The 22,804-nt window shown below is 38.7% G+C and overlaps 1 protein-coding gene across 1 annotated transcript in view; it reads right to left on the bottom strand.

Annotated features, from left to right (window-relative positions):
• Positions 1–22,804, bottom strand: part of LOC128661300 (uncharacterized) — a 370,282-nt gene that overhangs the window by 238,400 nt on the left and 109,078 nt on the right. The window contains exon 5 of the mRNA XM_053715570.1: positions 548–766. Within this exon, the coding sequence (XP_053571545.1) occupies positions 548–766 (219 nt within the window). The remainder of the gene's footprint in view (positions 1–547; positions 767–22,804) is intronic.

The following is a 22,804-nucleotide window of genomic DNA, read 5'->3' on the forward strand; positions in this document are numbered from 1 at the left end:
ACCGACACATGAGGGCATTTTGAAACTCATATGATTGTCTGTAATACAGCAAACAACACCCACAACTTCCTTTAACATGTTTCTTAGATAGACATATATTGACATTTTATGTTACTCCTCTAACTGCATTTCCTGTAGCCTCATGATGCGAGACTGCTATATAACTGCTGTGTATACTTACAGTAAACGGAACTTGTGAGAAACACTCTCTGTGCTTGTGTGCTTTCTTGCTGTTCTCCGGAGCTCTGGAGAATCGTGTTCAATCAAGGTCAGAAACCATTTGAACTTATAACCCTAACCTTATACTATGAAAGCAGAAGCAACAATAGGCTACTGCTATATATATATATATACTGTTACCTATAATTATCTTGTACCTTCATACTTGTGGTAGTGTGTTATTAAAGCACTGACTCAGAAATGGTGTTAATTATCATATTTTTTTATTATTATAAATAATTTAAACAGAAACACACCACCACCCCTTGTCCATCAGTCATTTGTTGAACATGGCATTAACTTGGAGGCCCTGTTGGTCAAGACATGCCTGCAAAAACAACTCCATATCTTCTCTGTGCTGAAATACAAAGAGGAATGGCTCCCTTGCTTCTGGTTCTTCTCTTTGCATCACGTTATCTATGGCCTTCTGGCGGTCATCTTCATTCATTGACACATAACTTGGCATGGTTATGCGCCCACAGAACAGTGCCTCATTCTTGACAACCCATTGTATAGCAATGTGTAGATCTTTAATGATTGCTGGCTCCTGTGTCAAGCACATGGGAGGAAACTTAGTCATAGTCAGAATCAAAACTGTTATTTTCATAATAAATAAAAAATCATTTAAGGGACACTCAAGTCAAAAACAGACTTTTATAAATCAGAAAGAACATGTAGTTTCCAATTTACTTCCATTATAAAATCTGCTTCGTTCTCTTGTTATCCTTTGCTGAAGGAAAAAATGGATATATAAGAAACTGCGCCTGGAATCTGATCTTAAAGCTCCTTTACAGGTAATCTTCCCTATAATTACCGTATAAAATTACAAAGTGATAAAACAATATGGAGTAAAGGAGCGCTGTAAGCTAAATAAGATAGTCTGGAGACCTCTATACAATTTTATCAAACGTACATTTATTTAAAACATGATTAAAATATATAATGCATTGGTATATATTAGGGACGTCTCCCTGAATTTAAAATAAACAATTTTGTGTTATATAAAAACAATACAGTGTATAGTGTTTTGGGTGATCTTTCTAAATAATTCCACCTTTCTAATTTTATTAGCCTATTCCACCTTAATAATATGGTGCCGCAGTTGTAGTGGCTTTTTTTTCAGTCTTTCAATCACAAAGTAACAATGTCTCTCTTCATGATTCAATAAATTGTAATTATGTAAGTCACTTGTCTTTACAATGTCTTTTGATGTTTTCTATAACTTGTAGACTTGGCTGTAATATAGATAGTTTTGTTTATGTATAAGGATGGGCATACCGGGTCTTCTGACACATCTGTGTCTGATGGAATTAAGATGGTTCTTACCGGTGTATGTTTTCTGCCTTCCCTCTTTGCATATAGCAAGTTTCTTTGGTATCAAAACCTGGACCACGCTCTTCGGTATCGAAACCTGGACCACGCTCCTGCGTGTATGGGTTTCTTTTATGCTGCCGGCTTGAAGCAACTTTTACCCCTGCAGTTTGGGTTCTCTGTTTCCCGGGCAGCCTCCTGAGACAGGTATTCGCGATGCACGCCTCCAGCGCGTGTATGGGAACTCGGACTTGAATTCACAAACGGCCATTTGTCTTAAACTTTCTTTCCCTCTGCTTCTTTCAAAGTGGGGTAAGTTTAATGGATGTCCAGTTCTTTGTAGTGTAGAGAACGTCTACGTGTTTCGCCAATAGGCTTTATCAAGACGGATGATGTTGGTTGTTACACCGGCATTTTAAAAAGCCCTCCTTTCATTTTTATTGGTTGATAGGTATTCTGTTCTGATAGGTGTCTTTTAAAAAGGTGGATTTCTCTGATTTCTTTAAGGTGGAATCTTTTTGCTTCTTTCTTTGTTACTTTATAAGAGCTTTAGATATCCCATGTTTGCGACTTTGTATAAGGTGGAATATTTTTAGTTTTTCCTTTGTTAATCTATATAGACTTTCTGTATCTGATATATTTGGCTTTTTTTAACAATATTCAAATTCTGGAATTCTTATCATATGGTGGAATTATCAACCTTCTATTTTATATCGTGATTATAAATAACTATATTCGTTTCTATTATACTAAACTTTTTTTATATATATGTGAAAGAATTAACGATCTGTTTTAAATGGATATTTCACTTCTAATTTATTATTCTTTGTATGAATTTCAACATATATGAGTTTTTAAACATAGTTATTTTGTTCTTTTATTATTGACCTGTGTAGCATATTATTTTTTATTATTGCATATATGTTTATATAGAGGTAAATTATTTTCTATATTTCTCCACTTTTTCATAATATATTTTTATTTTCTTATCAATTTATTTAGCTCTTCATCGATGACTTCTCATTCATAAAGTTTAGAATATTTCAGAGATTTGGAGACTTTTTTGTTAAAAAAGTTTAATCTATAATGTACTGTATTTTCATGTATTCTACTAATGAATTTTTGTTTATGACAAGAGAAACGGGGATAAATCTAATTCTGAGTTTAATCCCGCAGGGTAGAGGGTTTGCATGTTGTAAATTAGCTCTGCTTCTTTTCTTAGCAATTTTTCTTCAAAATTACACCCTCTCCATTCGGGTTTGAGCTTTTTTATGCCCCAAAAAGTGAAATTTTTCAGATTATTATTATGTATTTCCCTAAAGTGGGTGTAAAGGTGTGTTTCTAGGTTTCCTCTGTCTATGCATGATAAATGCTCGCGTATGCGTTCCCTTAGGGTCCTGGTGGTCTCCCCTATATATTGTAAATTACATGTGCATTGTATAATGTAGATGACACCCTTATCCTGACATCTTATGGTTTCTTTTATGTGATGTATTAAACCATTTTTATTGGATTTAATATTCTTACGTTTGCTACTGAATTTGCAAGACCTACAGCCAAAACAGGGGTAGAAACCGGCTAGTTTATTGCCTAGTAAATCTTTTTCTAATATGGAATTCGTTTTAAACTGTCTGAACTCACTAGGAGCTAGTATTTTCATGAAATGTTTTGCTTTTTTGAAAATTATTTTTGGATTATCTGTCATTTTTTCGCCTATGAGAGGATCTGTTTGGACTAGATGCCAGTGTTTTTTCAATATTTTTTGTAAAGTGTAGTGATCACAATTGTTATCAGTTATTAGTGCAATATTGAATTTATCCTCCTTTTCTTCTTTATTGTCCATTCTATCAGAGTTTGTATTTTTATATGTAAGTAGACTTTTTCACTCTTTTTGATCTACTTGTTCCTTTGCCTTTCTTATTGTCTCTATATTGTATCCTCTGTCAGTGAATTTTTTCTCAAGTATCTCAATCTGTTCTAGATAATCTGACGTTTTCGTGCAATTACGCTTTATCCTGAGGTACTGACCTTTGGGGATATTTTCCTTCCATTTATTTAAATGGCAGCTATTGAAATGTATTAGATTGTTTGCGTCTACTTTTTTGAAGTGTGTTTTAGTGATTATTTCTTTTTCTATAATTTCAATATCCAGATCTAGGAATGTTATTTTTTCCCTACTGGTGATATATGTGAAATTAATTCCTATATCATTATTGTTCATATCTAAAATGAATTTGTTTAACTCTATTTAGATATAAACAATAATGATATAGGAATTAATTTCACATATATCACCAGTAGGGAAAAAATAACATTCCTAGATCTGGATATTGAAATTATAGAAAAAGAAATAATCACTAAAACACACTTCAAAAAAGTAGACGCAAACAATCTAATACATTTCAATAGCTGCCATTTAAATAAATGGAAGGAAAATATCCCCAAAGGTCAGTACCTCAGGATAAAGCGTAATTGCACGAAAACGTCAGATTATCTAGAACAGATTGAGATACTTGAGAAAAAATTCTCTGACAGAGGATACAATATAGAGACAATAAGAAAGGCAAAGGAACAAGTAGATCAAAAAGAGAGAAAAAGTCTACTTACATATAAAAATACAAACTCTGATAGAATGGACAATAAAGAAGAAAAGGAGGATAAATTCAATATTGCACTAATAACTGATAACAATTGTGATCACTACACTTTACAAAAAATATTGAAAAAACACTTGCATCTAGTCCAAACAGATCCTCTCATAGGCGAAAAAATGACAGATAATCCAAAAATAATTTTCAAAAAAGCAAAACATTTCAAGAAAATACTAGCTCCTAGTGAGTTCAGACAGTTTAAAACGAATTCCATATTAGAAAAAGATTTACTAGGCAATAAACTAGCCGGTTTCTACCCCTGTTTTGGCTGTAGGTCTTGCAAATTCAGTAGCAAACGTAAGAATATTAAATCCAATAAAAATGGTTTAATACATCACATAAAAGAAACCATAAGATGTCAGGATAAGGGTGTCATCTACATTATACAATGCACATGTAATTTACAATATATAGGGGAGACCACCAGGACCCTAAGGGAACGCATACGCGAGCATTTATCATGCATAGACAGAGGAAACCTAGAAACACACCTTTACACCCACTTTAGGGAAATACATAATAATAATCTGAAAAATTTCACTTTTTGGGGCATAAAAAAGCTCAAACCCGAATGGAGAGGGGGTAATTTTGAAGAAAAATTGCTAAGAACAGAAGCAGAGCTAATTTACAACATGCAAACCCTCTACCCTGCGGGATTAAACTCAGAATTAGATTTATCCCTGTTTCTCTTGTCATAAACAAAAATTCATTAGTAGAATACATGAAAATACAGTACATTATAGATTAAACTTTTTTAACAAAAAAGTCTCCAAATCTCTGAAATATTCTAAACTTTATGAATGAGAAGTCATCGATGAAGAGCTAAATAAATTGATAAGAAAATAAAAATATATTATGAAAAAGTGGAGAAATATAGAAAATAATTTACCTCTATATAAACATATATGCAATAATAAAAAATAATATGCTACACAGGTCAATAATAAAAGAACAAAATAACTATGTTTAAAAACTCATATATGTTGAAATTCATACAAAGAATAATAAATTAGAAGTGAAATATCCGTTTAAAACAGATCGTTAATTCTTTCACATATATATAAAAAAAGTTTAGTATAATAGAAACGAATATAGTTATTTATAATCACGATATAAAATAGAAGGTTGATAATTCCACCATATGATAAGAATTCCAGAATTTGAATATTGTTAAAAAAGCCAAATATATCAGATACAGAAAGTCTATATAGATTAACAAAGGAAAAACTAAAAATATTCCACCTTATACAAAGTCGCAAACATGGGATATCTAAAGCTCTTATAAAGTAACAAAGAAAGAAGCAAAAAGATTCCACCTTAAAGAAATCAGAGAAATCCACCTTTTTAAAAGACACCTATCAGAACAGAATACCTATCAACCAATAAAAATGAAAGGAGGGCTTTTTAAAATGCCGGTGTAACAACCAACATCATCCGTCTTGATAAAGCCTATTGGCGAAACGCGTAGACGTTCTCTACACTACAAAGAACTGGACATCCATTAAACTTACCCCACTTTGAAAGAAGCAGAGGGAAAGAAAGTTTAAGACAAACGGCCGTTTGTGAATTCAAGTCCGAGTTCCCATACACGCGCTGGAGGCGTGCATCGCGAATACCTGTCTCAGGAGGCTGCCCGGGAAACAGAGAACCCAAACTGCAGGGGTAAAAGTTGCTTCAAGCCGGCAGCATAAAAGAAACCCATACACGCAGGAGCGTGGTCCAGGTTTCGATACCGAAGAGCGTGGTCCAGGTTTTGATACCAAAGAAACTTGCTATATGCAAAGAGGGAAGGCAGAAAACATACACCGGTAAGAACCATCTTAATTCCATCAGACACAGATGTGTCAGAAGACCCGGTAAGCCCATCCTTATACATAAACAAAACTATCTATATTACAGCCAAGTCTACAAGTTATAGAAAACATCAAAAGACATTGTAAAGACAAGTGATAATTACAATTTATTGAATCATGAAGAGAGACATTGTTACTTTGTGATTGAAAGACTGAGAAAAAGCCACTACAACTGCGGCACCATATTATTAAGGTGGAATAGGCTAATAAAATTAGAAAGGTGGAATTATTTAGAAAGATCACCCAAAACACTATACACTGTATTGTTTTTATATAACACAAAATTGTTTATTTTAAATTCAGGGAGACGTCCCTAATATATACCAATGCATTATATATTTTAATCATGTTTTAAATAAATGTACGTTTGATAAAATTGTATAGAGGTCTCCAGACTATCTTATTTAGCTTACAGTGCTCCTTTACTCCATATTGTTTTAATCCTTTGCTGAAGGAACAACATTGCACTACTGGCAGCAAGATGAACACATATAGGCCGCGTTCGGGCAGCGCTCAGGAGCTAGTGGAGGCGCTTCACTTCCAGCGATGACGTGGCGCTAGGTGACGTCACAAGCAAGGGAGCTTAGAGAAAACGATTGCATGCGCAAAGGGATCTGCTGCACAATAATGAACGTTTTTAAATAAGCTCCCTTGTAGCTGACTGTAAAAATGTTTAAATTGTGTCTCTCTTTATTAGTGGAGGATTATTTTTATTTAAGCTGTTTACACAACACCGTTGTTCGAGAATGGTTTCCCCTGTCGCTCGGCAAACATTGGAACTCTGACCCACCTTCATTCAGCTGTTCTCAGCTCAGCCCCTGTAGCTTATCCTGCCCCATTCAGCTAATAATACTACAGGTGCTGAGCTGAGAGCAGCTGAATGGAGGTGGGTCAGAGTTCCGATGTTTGCCGAGAGGCAGGGGAAACCAGAGACACTGGGGAAACAATTCTCAGCATAACACCGGATAAGCATGACAGCAGCATTTAGTACAGGGCTTACTTAACCTATCTCCACTTTGCCCTGTACTAAATGCTGCTGTCAGACTTATCCGCCTCACCTGTCCCTCCTCTGCTGCTTATAAAAACATGGCAGTCTCCACAGCAAAACGTGTGTGGAGGCTGCCATGTTGCCAAGCGTCTGAGCTTGCTCTGAAAAGTGACAGCTTTTCCAGCACGATGGAAGCGCTGGGACTTACGTCATCAGAGCACTCAAAAACGCCAGGCATCTCACTTGCAAATGTGAGGAAAACACTACAAGCGAGTCCCAGTTTGCTTGGAGCGCTGCCCAAACGGAGCCATAGTCATCCAATCCCAAAAGACAAATGTGTGCAGGCAAAAATCAGCAGCTAGCTCCCACTAGTGTTGAATATGTGTATATTCTCTTTCACCAAGGGATAACAAGAGAACAAAGCACATTTAAAAATAGATGTGAATTTATAAGTGTCTTAAAATGACATTTTCTATCTGAATCATGCAAGTTAAATTTTGAATTGACTATCCCTTTATCTCCTTAAGGACCGCAGTTGTAACAGATGAAAAAAAATTAAATAGTAAAAATAATAAAAATAAATAGTTATGTAGGGTTAGGGTTAGATCTAGGCTTAGTGGTAGATCTAGGGGAAGGGTCAGATCTAGGGGTAGTGTTGGGGTTAAAAGGTCACTGAAGGAGAAAAAGGTTAATCGTAAAAATTGAAAATTGGGTATTTCAAAACTCAGGACAAAATGAAGAAACTGTTTAGCCATATTGTTTTCTCGGGGGTTGTAGATGCGTAACAGATTTTGGGGGTAAAAGTAAAAAAAAAAGTGTGGTTTTTAATATTTTTAATCATAATTTATAAAAATATTTAGTAAAAATTATATGATATGATGAAAAGAATGGTATCTGTAGAAAGTCAATCTTATGGCGAGAAAAACGGTATATAATATGTGTGGGTACAGTAATGAGTATATAATATGTGTGAGTACAGTAATGAGTATATAATATGTGTGAGTACAGTAAATGAGTATATAATATGTGTGGGTACAGTAATGAGTATATAATATGTGTGAGTACAGTAATGAGTATATAATATGTATGGGTACAGTAATGAGTATATAATATGTGTGAGTACAGTAATGAGTATATAATATGTGTGAGTACAGTAAATGAGTATATCATATGTGTGAGTACAGTAATGAGTATATAATATGTGTGGGTACAGTAATGAGTATATAATATGTGTGAGTACAGTAATGAGTATATAATATGTGTGGGTACAGTAATGAGTATATAATATGTGTGAGTACAGTAATGAGTATATAATATGTATGGGTACAGTAATGAGTATATAATATGTGTGAGTACAGTAATGAGTATATAATATGTGTGAGTACAGTAAATGAGTATATAATATGTGTGGGTACAGTAATGAGTATATAATATGTGTGGGTACAGTAATGAGTATATAATATGTGTGAGTACAGTAAATGAGTATATAATATGTGTGGGTACAGTAATGAGTATATAATATGTGTGAGTACAGTAATGAGTATATAATATGTGTGGGTACAGTAATGAGTATATAATATGTGTGAGTACAGTAATGAGTATATAATATGTGTGGGTACAGTAATGAGTATATAATATGTGTGAGTACAGTAATGAGTATATAATATGTGTGGGTACAGTAATGAGTATATAATATGTGTGAGTACAGTAAATGAGTATATAATATGTGTGGGTACAGTAATGAGTATATAATATGTGTGAGTACAGTAATGAGTATATAATATGTGTGGGTACAGTAATGAGTATATAATATGTGTGAGTACAGTAATGAGTATATAATATGTGTGGGTACAGTAATGAGTATATAATATGTGTGAGTACAGTAATGAGTATATAATATGTGTGGGAACAGTAATGAGTATATAATATGTGTGAGTACAGTAATGAGTATATAATATGTGTGGGTACAGTAATGAATATATAATATGTGTGAGTACAGTAATGAGTATATAATATGTGTGGGTACAGTAATGAGTATATAATATGTGTGAGTACAGTAATGAGTATATAATATGTGTGGGTACAGTAATGAGTATATAATATGTGTGAGTACAGTAATGAGTATATAATATGTGTGGGAACAGTAATGAGTATATAATATGTGTGAGTACAGTAATGAGTATATAATATGTGTGGGTACAGTAATGAGTATATAATATGTGTGAGTACAGTAATGAGTATATAATATGTGTGGGTACAGTAATGAGTATATAATATGTGTGAGTACAGTAATGAGTATATAATATGTGTGGGTACAGTAAATGAGTATATAATATGTGTGGGTACAGTAATGAGTATATAATATGTGTGAGTACAGTAATGAGTATATAATATGTGTGGGTACAGTAATGAGTATATAATATGTGTGAGTACAGTAATGAGTATATAATATGTGTGGGTACAGTAATGAGTATATAATATGTGTGGGTACAGTAAATGACTATATAATATGTGTGGGTACAGTAATGAGTATATAATATGTGTGAGTACAGTAATGAGTATATAATATGTGTGGGTACAGTAATGAGTATATAATATGTGTGGGTACAGTAATGAGTATATAATATGTGTGAGTACAGTAATGAGTATATAATATGTGTGGGTACAGTAATGAGTATATAATATGTGTGAGTACAGTAATGAGTATATAATATGTGTGAGTACAGTAAATGAGTATATAATATGTGTGAGTACAGTAAATGAGTATATAATATGTGTGAGTACAGTAATGAGTATATAATATGTGTGGGTACAGTAATGAGTATATAATATGTGTGAGTACAGTAAATGAGTATATAATATGTGTGGGTACAGTAATGAGTATATAATATGTGTGAGTACAGTAATGAGTATATAATATGTGTGGGTACAGTAATGAGTATATAATATGTGTGTGGGTACAGTAATGAGTATATAATATGTGTGAGTACAGTAATGAGTATATAATATGTGTGGGTACAGTAAATGAGTATATAATATGTGTGAGTACAGTAATGAGTATATAATATGTGTGGGTACAGTAATGAGTATATAATATGTGTGAGTACAGTAATGAGTATATAATATGTGTGAGTACAGTAATGAGTATATAATATGTGTGAGTACAGTAAATGAGTATATAATATGTGTGGGTACAGTAATGAGTATATAATATGTGTGAGTACAGTAATGAGTATATAATATGTGTGGGTACAGTAATGAGTATATAATATGTGTGAGTACAGTAATGAGTATATAATATGTGTGGGTACAGTAATGAGTATATAATATGTGTGGGTACAGTAATGAGTATATAATATGTGTGAGTACAGTAATGAGTATATAATATGTGTGGGTACAGTAATGAGTATATAATATGTGTGAGTACAGTAATGAGTATATAATATGTGTGGGTACAGTAATGAGTATATAATATGTGTGTGGGTACAGTAATGAGTATATAATATGTGTGAGTACAGTAATGAGTATATAATATGTGTGAGTACAGTAATGAGTATATAATATGTGTGGGTACAGTAAATGAGTATATAATATGTGTGAGTACAGTAATGAGTATATAATATGTGTGGGTACAGTAATGAGTATATAATATGTGTGAGTACAGTAATGAGTATATAATATGTGTGGGTACAGTAATGAGTATATAATATGTGTGAGTACAGTAATGAGTATATAATATGTGTGGGTACAGTAATGAGTATATAATATGTGTGAGTACAGTAAAGGAGTAAGAGTTAAATTGCAGCTAAACACAAAGACCGCAGCAATGTAAAAATAGCCCTGGTCGCTAACGCTAAAAAATTGGTACAACAGTCAGGTCACTAAGGGGTTAAATATGGTAAAAAAAAAAGCAGCAGAACTTCTTCTTGTTTGAAGAGAACTTCCCCATGGAGGTTGTGGATGTCACGTGTTTCTTGTGTAGAGTGGAGCTTTAAATAGTTCAATATTGTTAATTTAAAACAGTAGATAAAGAATTACTCCTGTGATTTCCTGAGATGATCTATTTATAACTTAGAATAATCATTACATTTGCTTATACTTTGCCTTAACCTTATAAATGTCACTCGCCATAAACCAAAAGAAAGCAATTTCGTTTTCAGAATTGTGCCTATTGGTTGTTTGATACATTAAAGTTTATTTAAAAAAAAAAAAGTTTTCTGAATGATTGTGCATAAAGTTTATATATATAAAAAAAACGTTTTCTGAATGATTGTGCATATTGGTTGTTTGCTACATTAAAGTTTTATTGAAATAGAAAAAAAAATTGCAGTGGAGGTCACATGTTTCCTGTCTAGAGTGGAGCTCCACTCTGCAGATAGACTACTTTGGAACAATGGAGCTCCACTCTAGACAGGAAACATGTGACCTCCACTCAAAGGTTTTTTTTTGTTAGCTTTTTTTTTTTTTAAATCAACTTTAATGTAACAAACAACCAATAGAAAATAATTCTGAAAACTAAAAATTTTGCAGCTTTTTTGTTCTTGGTGGTTTACAGACATCCCAACCTGCAAAAACTAATTTCAGGGAGGTGGCTTCACCCCCCCCCCCCCAAAAAAAAACAAAAACATACAGTTACACACACTACATAGCATACACTTATACATGCAGATACACACACTACATAGCATACACTTATACATGCAGATACACATACACACACTACATAGCATACACCTATACATGCAGATACACACACTATATAGCATACACTTATACATGCAGATACACACACACTACATACCATACACTTATACATGCAGATACACACACACTACATAGCATACACTTACACATGCAGATACACACACACTACATAGCATACACTTATACATGCAGATACACACACACTACATAGCATACACTTATACATGCAGATACACATACACACACTACATAGCATACATCTATACATGCAGATACACACACTACATAGCATACACTTATACAGGCAGATACACACACACTACATAGCATACACTTATACAGGCAGATACACACACACTACATAACATACACTTACACATGCAGATACACACACACTACATAGCATACACTTACACATGCAGATACACACACACTACATAGCATACACTTATACATGCAGATAGACACACACTACATAGCATACACTTATACATGCAGATACACATACACACACTACATAGCATACATCTATACATGCAGATACACACACTACATAGCATACACTTATACATGCAGATACACATACACACACTACATAGCATACACCTATACATGCAGATACACACACTATATAGCATACACTTATACATGCAGATACACACACACTACATACCATACACTTATACATGCAGATACACACACACTACATAGCATACACTTACACATGCAGATACACACACTACATAGCATACACTTATACATGCAGATACACACACACTACATAGCATACACTTACACATGCAGATACACACACTACATAGCATACACTTATACATGCAGATACACACACACTACATAGCATACACTTATATATGCAGATACACACACACTACATAGCATACACTTATACATGCAGATACACACACACTATATAGCATACACTTATACAGGCAGATACACATACACACACTACATAGCATACACTTATACATGCAGATACACACACACTACATAGCATACACTTATACATGCAGATACACACACACTACATAGCATACAGTTATACATGCAGATACACACACTACATAGCATACACTTATACAGGCAGATACACATACACACACTACATAGCATACACTTATACAGGCAGATACACACACACTACATAGCATACACTTATACATGCAGATACACACACTACATAGCATACACTTATACATGCAGATACACACACACTACATAGCATACACTTATACAGGCAGATACACACACACTACATAGCATACAGTTATACATGCAGATACACACACACTACATAGCATACACTTATACATGCAGATACACACACACTACATAGCATACACTTATACAGGCAGATACACACACACACTACATAGCATACACTTATACATGCAGATACACACACACTACATAGCATACAGTTATACATGCAGATACACACACTACATAGCATACACTTATACATGCAGATACACACACACTACATAGCATACACTTATACATGCAGATACACACACACACACTACATAGCATACACTTATACATGCAGATACACACACACTACATAGCATACACTTACACATGCAGATACACACACACACTACATAGCATACACTTATACAGGCAGATACACACACACTACATAGCATAGACTTATACATGCAGACACACACACACTACATAGCATAGACTTATACATGCAGACACACACACACACTACATAGCATACACTTATACAGGCAGATACACACACTACATAGCATACACTTACACATGGAGATACACACACACTACATAGCATACACTTACACATGCAGATACACACACACTACATAGCATACACTTATACATGCAGATACACACACACTACATAGCATACACTTATACATGCATATACACACACACTACATAGCATACACTTATACAGGCAGATACACACACACACTACATAGCAGACACTTATACATGCAGATACACACACTACATAGCATACACTTATACAGGCAGATACACATACACTACATAGCATACACTTATACAGGCAGATACACACACACACTACATAGCATACACTTATACATGCAGATACACACACTACATAGCATACACTTATGCATGCAGATACACACACACTACATAGCATACACTTATACATGCAGATACACACACACTACATAGCATACACTTACACATGCAGATACACACACACTACATAGCATACACTTATACATGCAGATACACACACTACATAGCATACACTTATACAGGCAGATACACACACACTACATAGCATACACTTATACATGCAGATACACACACACTACATAGCATACACTTATACATGCAGATACACACACTACATAGCATATACTTATACAGACAGATACACACACTACATAGCATACACTTATACATGCAGATACACACACTACATAGCTTACACTTATACATGCAGATACACACACACTACATAGCATACACTTATACATGCAGATACACACTACATAGCATACACCTATACATGCAGATACACACACACTACATAGCATACACTTATACATGCAGATACACACACACACATTACATAGCATACACTTATACATGCAGATACACACTACATAGCATACACCTATACATGCAGATACACACTACATAGCATACACCTATACATGCAGATACACACACACTACATAGCATACACTTATACATGCAGATACACACACACACACATTACATAGCATACACTTATACATGCAGATACACACTACATAGCATACACCTATACATGCAGATACACACACACTACATAGCATACACATATACAGGCAGATACACACACATTACATAGCATACACTTATACATGTAGATACACACACTACATAGCATACACTTATACATGCAGATACACACACACTACATAGCATACACTTATACATGCAGATACACACACACTACATAGCATACACTTATACATGCAGATACACACACACACTACATAGCATACACTTATACATGCAGATACACACACACATTACATAGCATACACTTATACATGCAGATACACACAGTACATAGCATACACTTATACATGCAGATACACACACTACATAGCATACACTTATACATGCAGATACACACACACATTACATAGCATACACTTATACATGCAGATACACACACTACATAGCATACACTTATACATGCAGACACACACACACTACATAGCATACACTTATACATGCAGATACACACACACTACATAGCATACACTTACACATGCAGATACACACACACTACATAGCATACACTTATATATGCAGATACACACACACACACTACATAGCATACACTTTTACATGCAGATACACACACACACTACATAGCATACACTTATACATGCAGATACACACACACATTACATAGCATACACTTATACATGCAGATACACACACTACATAGTATACACTTATACATGCAGATACACACACACTACATAGCATACACTTATACATGCAGATACACACACACTACATAGCATACACTTATACATGCAGATACACACAAACTACATAGCATGCACTTACACATGCAGATACACACACACTACATAGCATACACTTATACATGCAGATACACACACTACATAGCATACACTTATACATACAGATACACACACACACACACACACACACTACATAGCATACACTTATACATGCAGATACACACACACTACATAGCATACACTTATACATGCAGATACACACACTACATAGCATACACTTATACATGCAGATACACACACTACATAGCATACACTTACACATGCAGATACACACACACTACATAGCATACACTTATACATGCAGATACACACACACTACATAGCATACACTTATACATGCAGATACACACACACTACATAGCATACACTTATACATGCAGATACACACACACACTACATAGCATACACTTATACATGCAGATACACACACACTACATAGCATACACTTATACATGCAGATACACACACTACATAGCATACACGTATACATGCAGATACAACACACACTACATAGCATACACTTATACATGCAGATACACACACACACTACATAGCATACACTTATACATGCAGATACACACACACACTACATAGCATACACTTATACATGCAGATACACACACTACATAGCATACACGTATACATGCAGATACAACACACACTACATAGCATACACTTATACATGCAGATACACACACTACATAGCATACACTTATACAGGCAGATACACACACACTACATAGCATACTCTTATACATGCAGATACACACACACTACATAGCATACACTTACACATGCAGATACACACACACTACATAGCATACCCTTACACATGCAGATGCACACACACACTACATAGCATACACTTATACATGCAGATACACACACACACTACATAGCATACACTTATACATGCAGATACACACACTACATAGCATACACTTATACATGCAGATACACACACACTACATAGCATACACTTATACATGCAGATACACACACACTACATAGCATACACTTACATAAGGGATTAAATGCCATATCCTCCTCTGTGGAAATAATAACCTAATAACTATATACATTCTTGGTTTAACATAAACTCAACTTTGTTTCTAAACGTAGAAATAAATAAAGACACAACAACTTTTTATGGCAACACAAGAACTAACGACCGTCTGAATAAACATGGACCAGGGGGGCGGCAATCAGGTACTAGCTAAACGTAGTAACCCATGCTAACAAGATGGGCAGTACCAGGGCCCAGGAGAAGAAGCAGAGCGTAGCTCAAGACTGAAAACAGGGAATTCTCGGCATCGGAATCACACGGGCAGGGAACACCCCAGACACGCGTCTGGGGACTTCACCCCTGTCCGGAAGTGCCGTCACTCTACCTCGATCACATCCTGCCCCCGGACACTGTCCAACCGCCAGCCCAGGGTGCAAACCACCACTCCGTACCAGTAGGGCCAGGATCAAAAAGGTGCAAAAACCACATTGAATACCTGGGGAGCTGAAACTTAATGTCCTTGGGCTTACAGAAATAGGCTGGCTAGCCCTCATCATGCCTCGGATAGCCCTAATCCCTGGGGACCACCATAAGGACGAATCCCCCTACTGATTGCAAAATAATAAACAAAGGGAGCGAAAGGGTGGGGAAAACTTTGAGAAGAACAGCAGAAAGAGGACTTGTGCTTCCTGTACTGGGCTTAAAAAGGGGTAAGCTGGAATCCCTCCTCTTTTTCTGCAACATTGTTTCATACACACAACACAGCACTCCCCTCCTCCGTCTTGGCCTTAACCCTTATGTGCATTCCAGGCAATTTGCCTTACATTTCCTTAAGGGATTAAATGCCATATCCTCCTCTGTGGAAATAATAACCTAATAACTATATACATTCTTGGTTTAACATAAACTCAACTTTGTTTCTAAACGTAGAAATAAATAAAGACACAACAACTTTTTATGGTTAGAGAAAACCCGCAGGTCACGTTTATTGTGGCAACACAAGAACTAACGACCGTCTGAATAAACATGGACCAGGGGGGCGGCAATCAGGTACTAGCTAAACATAGTAACCCATGCTAACAAGATGGGCAGTACCAGGGCGCAGGAGAAGAAGCAGAGCGTAGCTCAATACTGAAAACAGGGAATTCTCGGCATCGGAATCACACGGGCAGGGAACACCCCAGACGCGCATCTGGGGACTTCACCCCTGGCCGGGAGTGCCGTCACTCTACCTCGATCACATCCTGCCCCCGGACACTGTCCACCCGCCACGAGATCGCCCAAATATCAAGGGCCACTCTCGCCGCCACCCAACTCACACAAATAGGAGTAGGGACTGTTGTAAATCTGCAATAAACAGGTCCATGCCATGGTCCGAAAGATGGACCCCGTCGCCTCGGTATAGGCTCCGGTCAGCGGCCGTAATGAACTTGTGTTCCACAACAAAACCTCCTAGCTCACACATAAGCTTCCTAGCATCTCTATTGAGCTTCTTGCGAACTTGTGCCTCCACGTCAACCTGGGTATAATGTTTGACCAGCCCATTCTCACACCAGGCATCCAAGCTTTAAAGGTGCGCAGATCTGATTGGATCACTGCGCTCAAATCCCGGCCGGGAATTGAGCCAAGATCATTTCCACCTAAGTGGATGATCAGAACATGGGGTTTCTCCCAACGCCTCATGGCGGTTTGCAGTAAACCAGGCAGATCTGCCCAGCAAAGGCCTCTTCTCCCTAACCACCTAACGACAACCCTAGAAGATGAGAACCCTAGCTGCTGCCTTCCATGTTGAGTTGCTGCTCGGATAGCTGCCCAGTGTACGAACGAGTGCCCAACGATCCAGGCACGAAGCGGCCCACTTCTAGGCCCTGCAATAGAAACAAGAGTTAGGGCATATCATGACCAAGTACAACTGTGCAACATTATCACCCTGCAAATATTAACATTGGGATATAAGTGGCCTAACGTAAATCTGATACCTCTTAGACTTCCACCTCCCTAGCGCCATTATGCGGTCAGCCGACCAGCCTAAAGCTGCTGCAGTCGTAGCAGCTCCCACCCTAAAGGAGTGAGGAGCTATGGTATTGGGATTTGTGACAGACCCTTCTGTCAGGACTGAAGGAGTTAACTGTGTTTAGCTTTAAGAAACTATTTTCTAAACACAAGTTGCTGGCTCCAGCTATAATTTAATTAGTGCTAAGCATTCTATTGTTTGATCACCTCCAGAGAGAAAACGCCTAAGTGATAAGAAGGGCCAAGAGTGTCTTGTGGTTGAAGTGTTTAAGTAATATAATTCTATTGTATCATGTCAAAGGGCTTGTTCCCTCCATGTAATGTACAACAGCCTTTCAACCCCCATCTGGGGGGGGGGGGGGTCAGACCTGCATAAATACTAGGCATAGCCTTTTAATAAATGTCATTCTGTTTTAAACCTGAAATGTGGAGCTTGGTCTCATGTTTAAGGGGAAACTGATCTGGGTTGTGAATTGCTGATTCCCTATGCAGGACATTGTTCATCTGGTGTTAACCCTTGGTACACTGTTGGTACCGTAACAATTGGTGGCAAGCGACGGAATGAACCTTATCGCCCAGAAGAGCAACTACACAAGCCAGTAACCTCAGGAAGAGGGGGATTATTACAATACTGACTAAGATGGAAAGAGTACCAGGGACAGAAGGAACCAATGGGCCCAGCATAGCAGACAGAACCCCCGCAGAAGCAAGCTTTGATCGGGCGGTTAAAATAAGTCTGGCACATTATGGCCCCAACCCATCTGCGGAAATTATCGACCGGGTCATAGCAGCTGTGGAGGCCAACCTACTTCGCCAAAGCGGCGCTGCAGCAAACCCAGTGGAAAAGAGAAAAGTAAATTTTGCAGCTTTTAAAAACTTCCTGGAAACAGAAGGAGAGATTGATGGGTACCTTGCGGATTTTGAGAGGCAATGTGCACTACACAAGGTACCCGCAGAGGACTGGGTCATGATATTATCCGGAAAATTATCCGGCCTGGCCAGTGAGGCTTTTCGGGCCATTCCAGATGAGGAAGTCGGGGATTATAATACTGTAAAAGAGGCTCTGCTCTCCAGGTATGCGGTTACACCGGAGGCATACAGGAGGCGGTTCAGAGACACTGTTAAATTAGCTGGTGATTCCTACCTTGAGTGGGCATGTAAGGTGCACCGCACAGCAGCTCACTGGATAGCGGGGTGCCAAGCCGTATCTGGGGAAGAGGTGCTGCAGCTATTCCTGTTGGAACATTGCTTCGACAAGTTACCCGCAGGAGTTCGAGAGTGGGTTCGGGACCGTAAACCCTCCACCCTGCATGAAGCGGCTCGCTTGGCAGATGAGTATATGGATGCCCGCAAACTGGACACTGCTACCACTAAGCCCTCTGCTAGAGTGGAGTACAGACCCCCAGTCACCCCAGCAGCTGCCAGTTACCAACCCCCGGCGCACCGCTATACCACATGGCCTCTGGCCACAAACTACCCTCAGAGAGCCCGGTTCAATTCGCGGGGCTACTCACAACCGATTCGGTGCTTTGGATGTAAGCAACTAGGGCACAAAAGACCAGAGTGTCCCCTAAATGCAGCGAACCAAGCACAGTCCTGGAGAAGACCCGCCAGCGGAATCCCACGTAATCCTCAGCCTGTGGCCCGCTACGTAGAGGCGCAAGAATGCTGGGGCATCCTACATGAGGCAGACCTTGTGCAAGCTGCCCACCGGAATAACCGGCAACTGGTTAAAGTGAATGGGAAGGAGGTCAGTGGTTTACGGGATACTGGTGCTACCATGACCTTGCTTCGAAAGAACTTGGTGTCTGAGAAACAGCACACTGGAGACACTGTGGCTGTGAGGGTAGCAGGGGGCACTGTGTTCCGCCTACCTGTTGCCAGGGTACATTTGGATTGGGGAGTGGGCGCTAGACCTGTGAATGTGGGGGTCATGAAGGATTTACCAGCTGATGTTCTCCTTGGAAATACCTTGGCCCCCCTTGTTTCTGCCTACGCTCCTATGGGTCCCGCGGATGTTAACCCCAGAGACTGACCCACCTGCTGCTAAGCCCCAGGACGCTGAGCTCAGTAAATCTCTCTCCGCTATTGATATGTGGGAGTCACGTTACAATGCGCTGATGAAGGAGAAGAGCCACGTAGAGGATGAAATGGTCACGTTAAATAATCATGTAACAGTGCTAGCGGGAGAGAAGAGGAGTGCAGAGGAAAAAGCACGTTTAGAACAGGAATCTCTGCTAGACCAGCTGCACCGACAGACTGCAGAAAACACCAGCTTGAGAGTGGGACATGAAACATTAAAGACAAACTTAGCGACACTTGAGGAGAAGCTGACGCTGGCTCATAGTGAGGTGCAGCAACTCAAGGGCACCCTATGTCAGTATGAAGGGATTGTGGATACCTATAAAGAGCAGGTACAAAAAACTCGTAAAGAAGCTGATGGGATTTTGAAGGACTGTTTAGCCCTAGTCTGGGCACTGAGGAAGTTGAACCCTTGTTTGTATGGACAGGAATTCTCTCTCATAACGGGAATACAGATGGATTATCCTGGCAAACTGACATGCCTACCACCTCCTAGTCCGGTCATCCCCAGGTTGACCCGCAAAAGGGTCAAGCCGGGTCTGCCGGAGTGTTCCACAAGGGGGGAGCTATGTGACAGACCCTTCTGTCAGGACTGAAGGAGTTAACTGTGTTTAGCTTTAAGAAACTATTTTCTAAACACAAGTTGCTGGCTCCAGCTATAATTTAATTAGTGCTAAGCATTCTATTGTTTGATCACCTCCAGAGAGAAAACGCCTAAGTGATAAGAAGGGCCAAGAGTGTCTTGTGGTTGAAGTGTTTAAGTAATATAATTCTATTGTATCATGTCAAAGGGCTTGTTCCCTCCATGTAATGTACAACAGCCTTTCAACCCCCATCTGGGGGGGTCAGACCTGCATAAATACTAGGCATAGCCTTTTAATAAATGTCATTCTGTTTTAAACCTGAAATGTGGAGCTTGGTCTCATGTTTAAGGGGAAACTGATCTGGGTTGTGTATTGCTGATTCCCTATGCAGGACATTGTTCATCTGGTGTTAACCCTTGGTACACTGTTGGTACCGTAACAGGATTCAAACCCACTTTTTCAGCCGCCCCCCCCAAAAGCTTCCGAAATTGAAACCTCGTAAGGGCGGTACCATCCTGATGAATTAAAAATCTGTCAGCACCCACTGGACGCCTGTCCGAGAAGGTCTTCAACAGGGCACTAGGGCAGCTAGCGGAACCCGTGTGCACGGGTAGCAACAGCAAGGCCCCCCTACCATCCTGATCGACTTTCGATCGAGGGATGAAAAGCAATACCCCATTATCCGTAAATCTGACGTGATCTGCCAGAACACCACCCACTTTCGCTAACTTAGACTGCGGGACCAATTCCCCCACTCGGAGTGCACCATGAAACGCCATGGCGAACGCCGCAGAAAAAAGCCGGACCTCGTAGTCCGAGGAACATACCTCAGGTAGAACCCGAAGCAGGAGGACCAACCTGTCCGCCGTTATGGGTTCTCTAACGTCCGGTCGCCGCACCTCCGTCCTCCCCCAACCGCTCAGAATTTGACGAATCAAAAACGTTTTGGAAGAGTCCGTCAGCGTGAATAGTCTACAGAAAAAGGACACCGCCGCTAACCGCGCGGACACCGCCCCCTTCTTTGCTAGCTTAGTCCTAAGCTCCGCGAGCCAGCGCAATAGCCAATCCTGCTCACCAGCACAAGAAGGAAATCATTGGACATCACAGAAGAATACCCATTCTTCCCAGTACCTTACATAGGACTTCCAAGTGGAAGGTGCCAGGGACGCCTTCAGTACCGGAATCAGGGACTGCCATCCAAAGCCACCTGCCAAAGAAAAGGAGGACAGGGAAAGCCATGAGTGGCAGCATTAGGAGCACATTTCCTAAAATTTTCCCACTGAACGCCAGATAGTGCATCAGCAATAACGTTAGCAACCCCTGGGACATGCCTAGCCCGAAACTCAATGTTCCGCTTAAGGCATCTCAAAACCAGAATCCTCAGATATCGGATTACTGGTGGTGAAGAAGAAGAAAGCCCGTTAATGGCAAAAACCACGCTCAAATTGTCCGTCCAAAAAATGACGGAACGGTTTTCGAGCTTGTCCCCCCAGATCTCCAACGCCACCAAAATGGGGAAAAATTCCAGAAGGCACATGTTCCACTCGGCCGGCCAAGGTTCGGCGCTCCACTCACCATTGAAATAGGCGCCGTACCCAAAACCCCCAGCAGCGTCAGTAAAGAGGTGCAGGGCCTGCGCCGGAGTCTGAGGGGTTCTCCAAATACAGATCCCATTGAAATCCTTGAGAAACAGATCCCAGATATGAAGGTCCTCCTTCATGTCTTTACTAATCATTAGTTTCGCCTTGGGAGAAGTAACTCCCGGCAACATGCGCTCCATTCTCTTCAGGAAGGTCCTCCCCATCGGGA

The sequence above is a fragment of the Bombina bombina genome, chromosome 5 (assembly GCF_027579735.1).
Source record: "Bombina bombina isolate aBomBom1 chromosome 5, aBomBom1.pri, whole genome shotgun sequence".
Classification (NCBI taxonomy): Eukaryota; Metazoa; Chordata; class Amphibia; order Anura; family Bombinatoridae; genus Bombina; species Bombina bombina.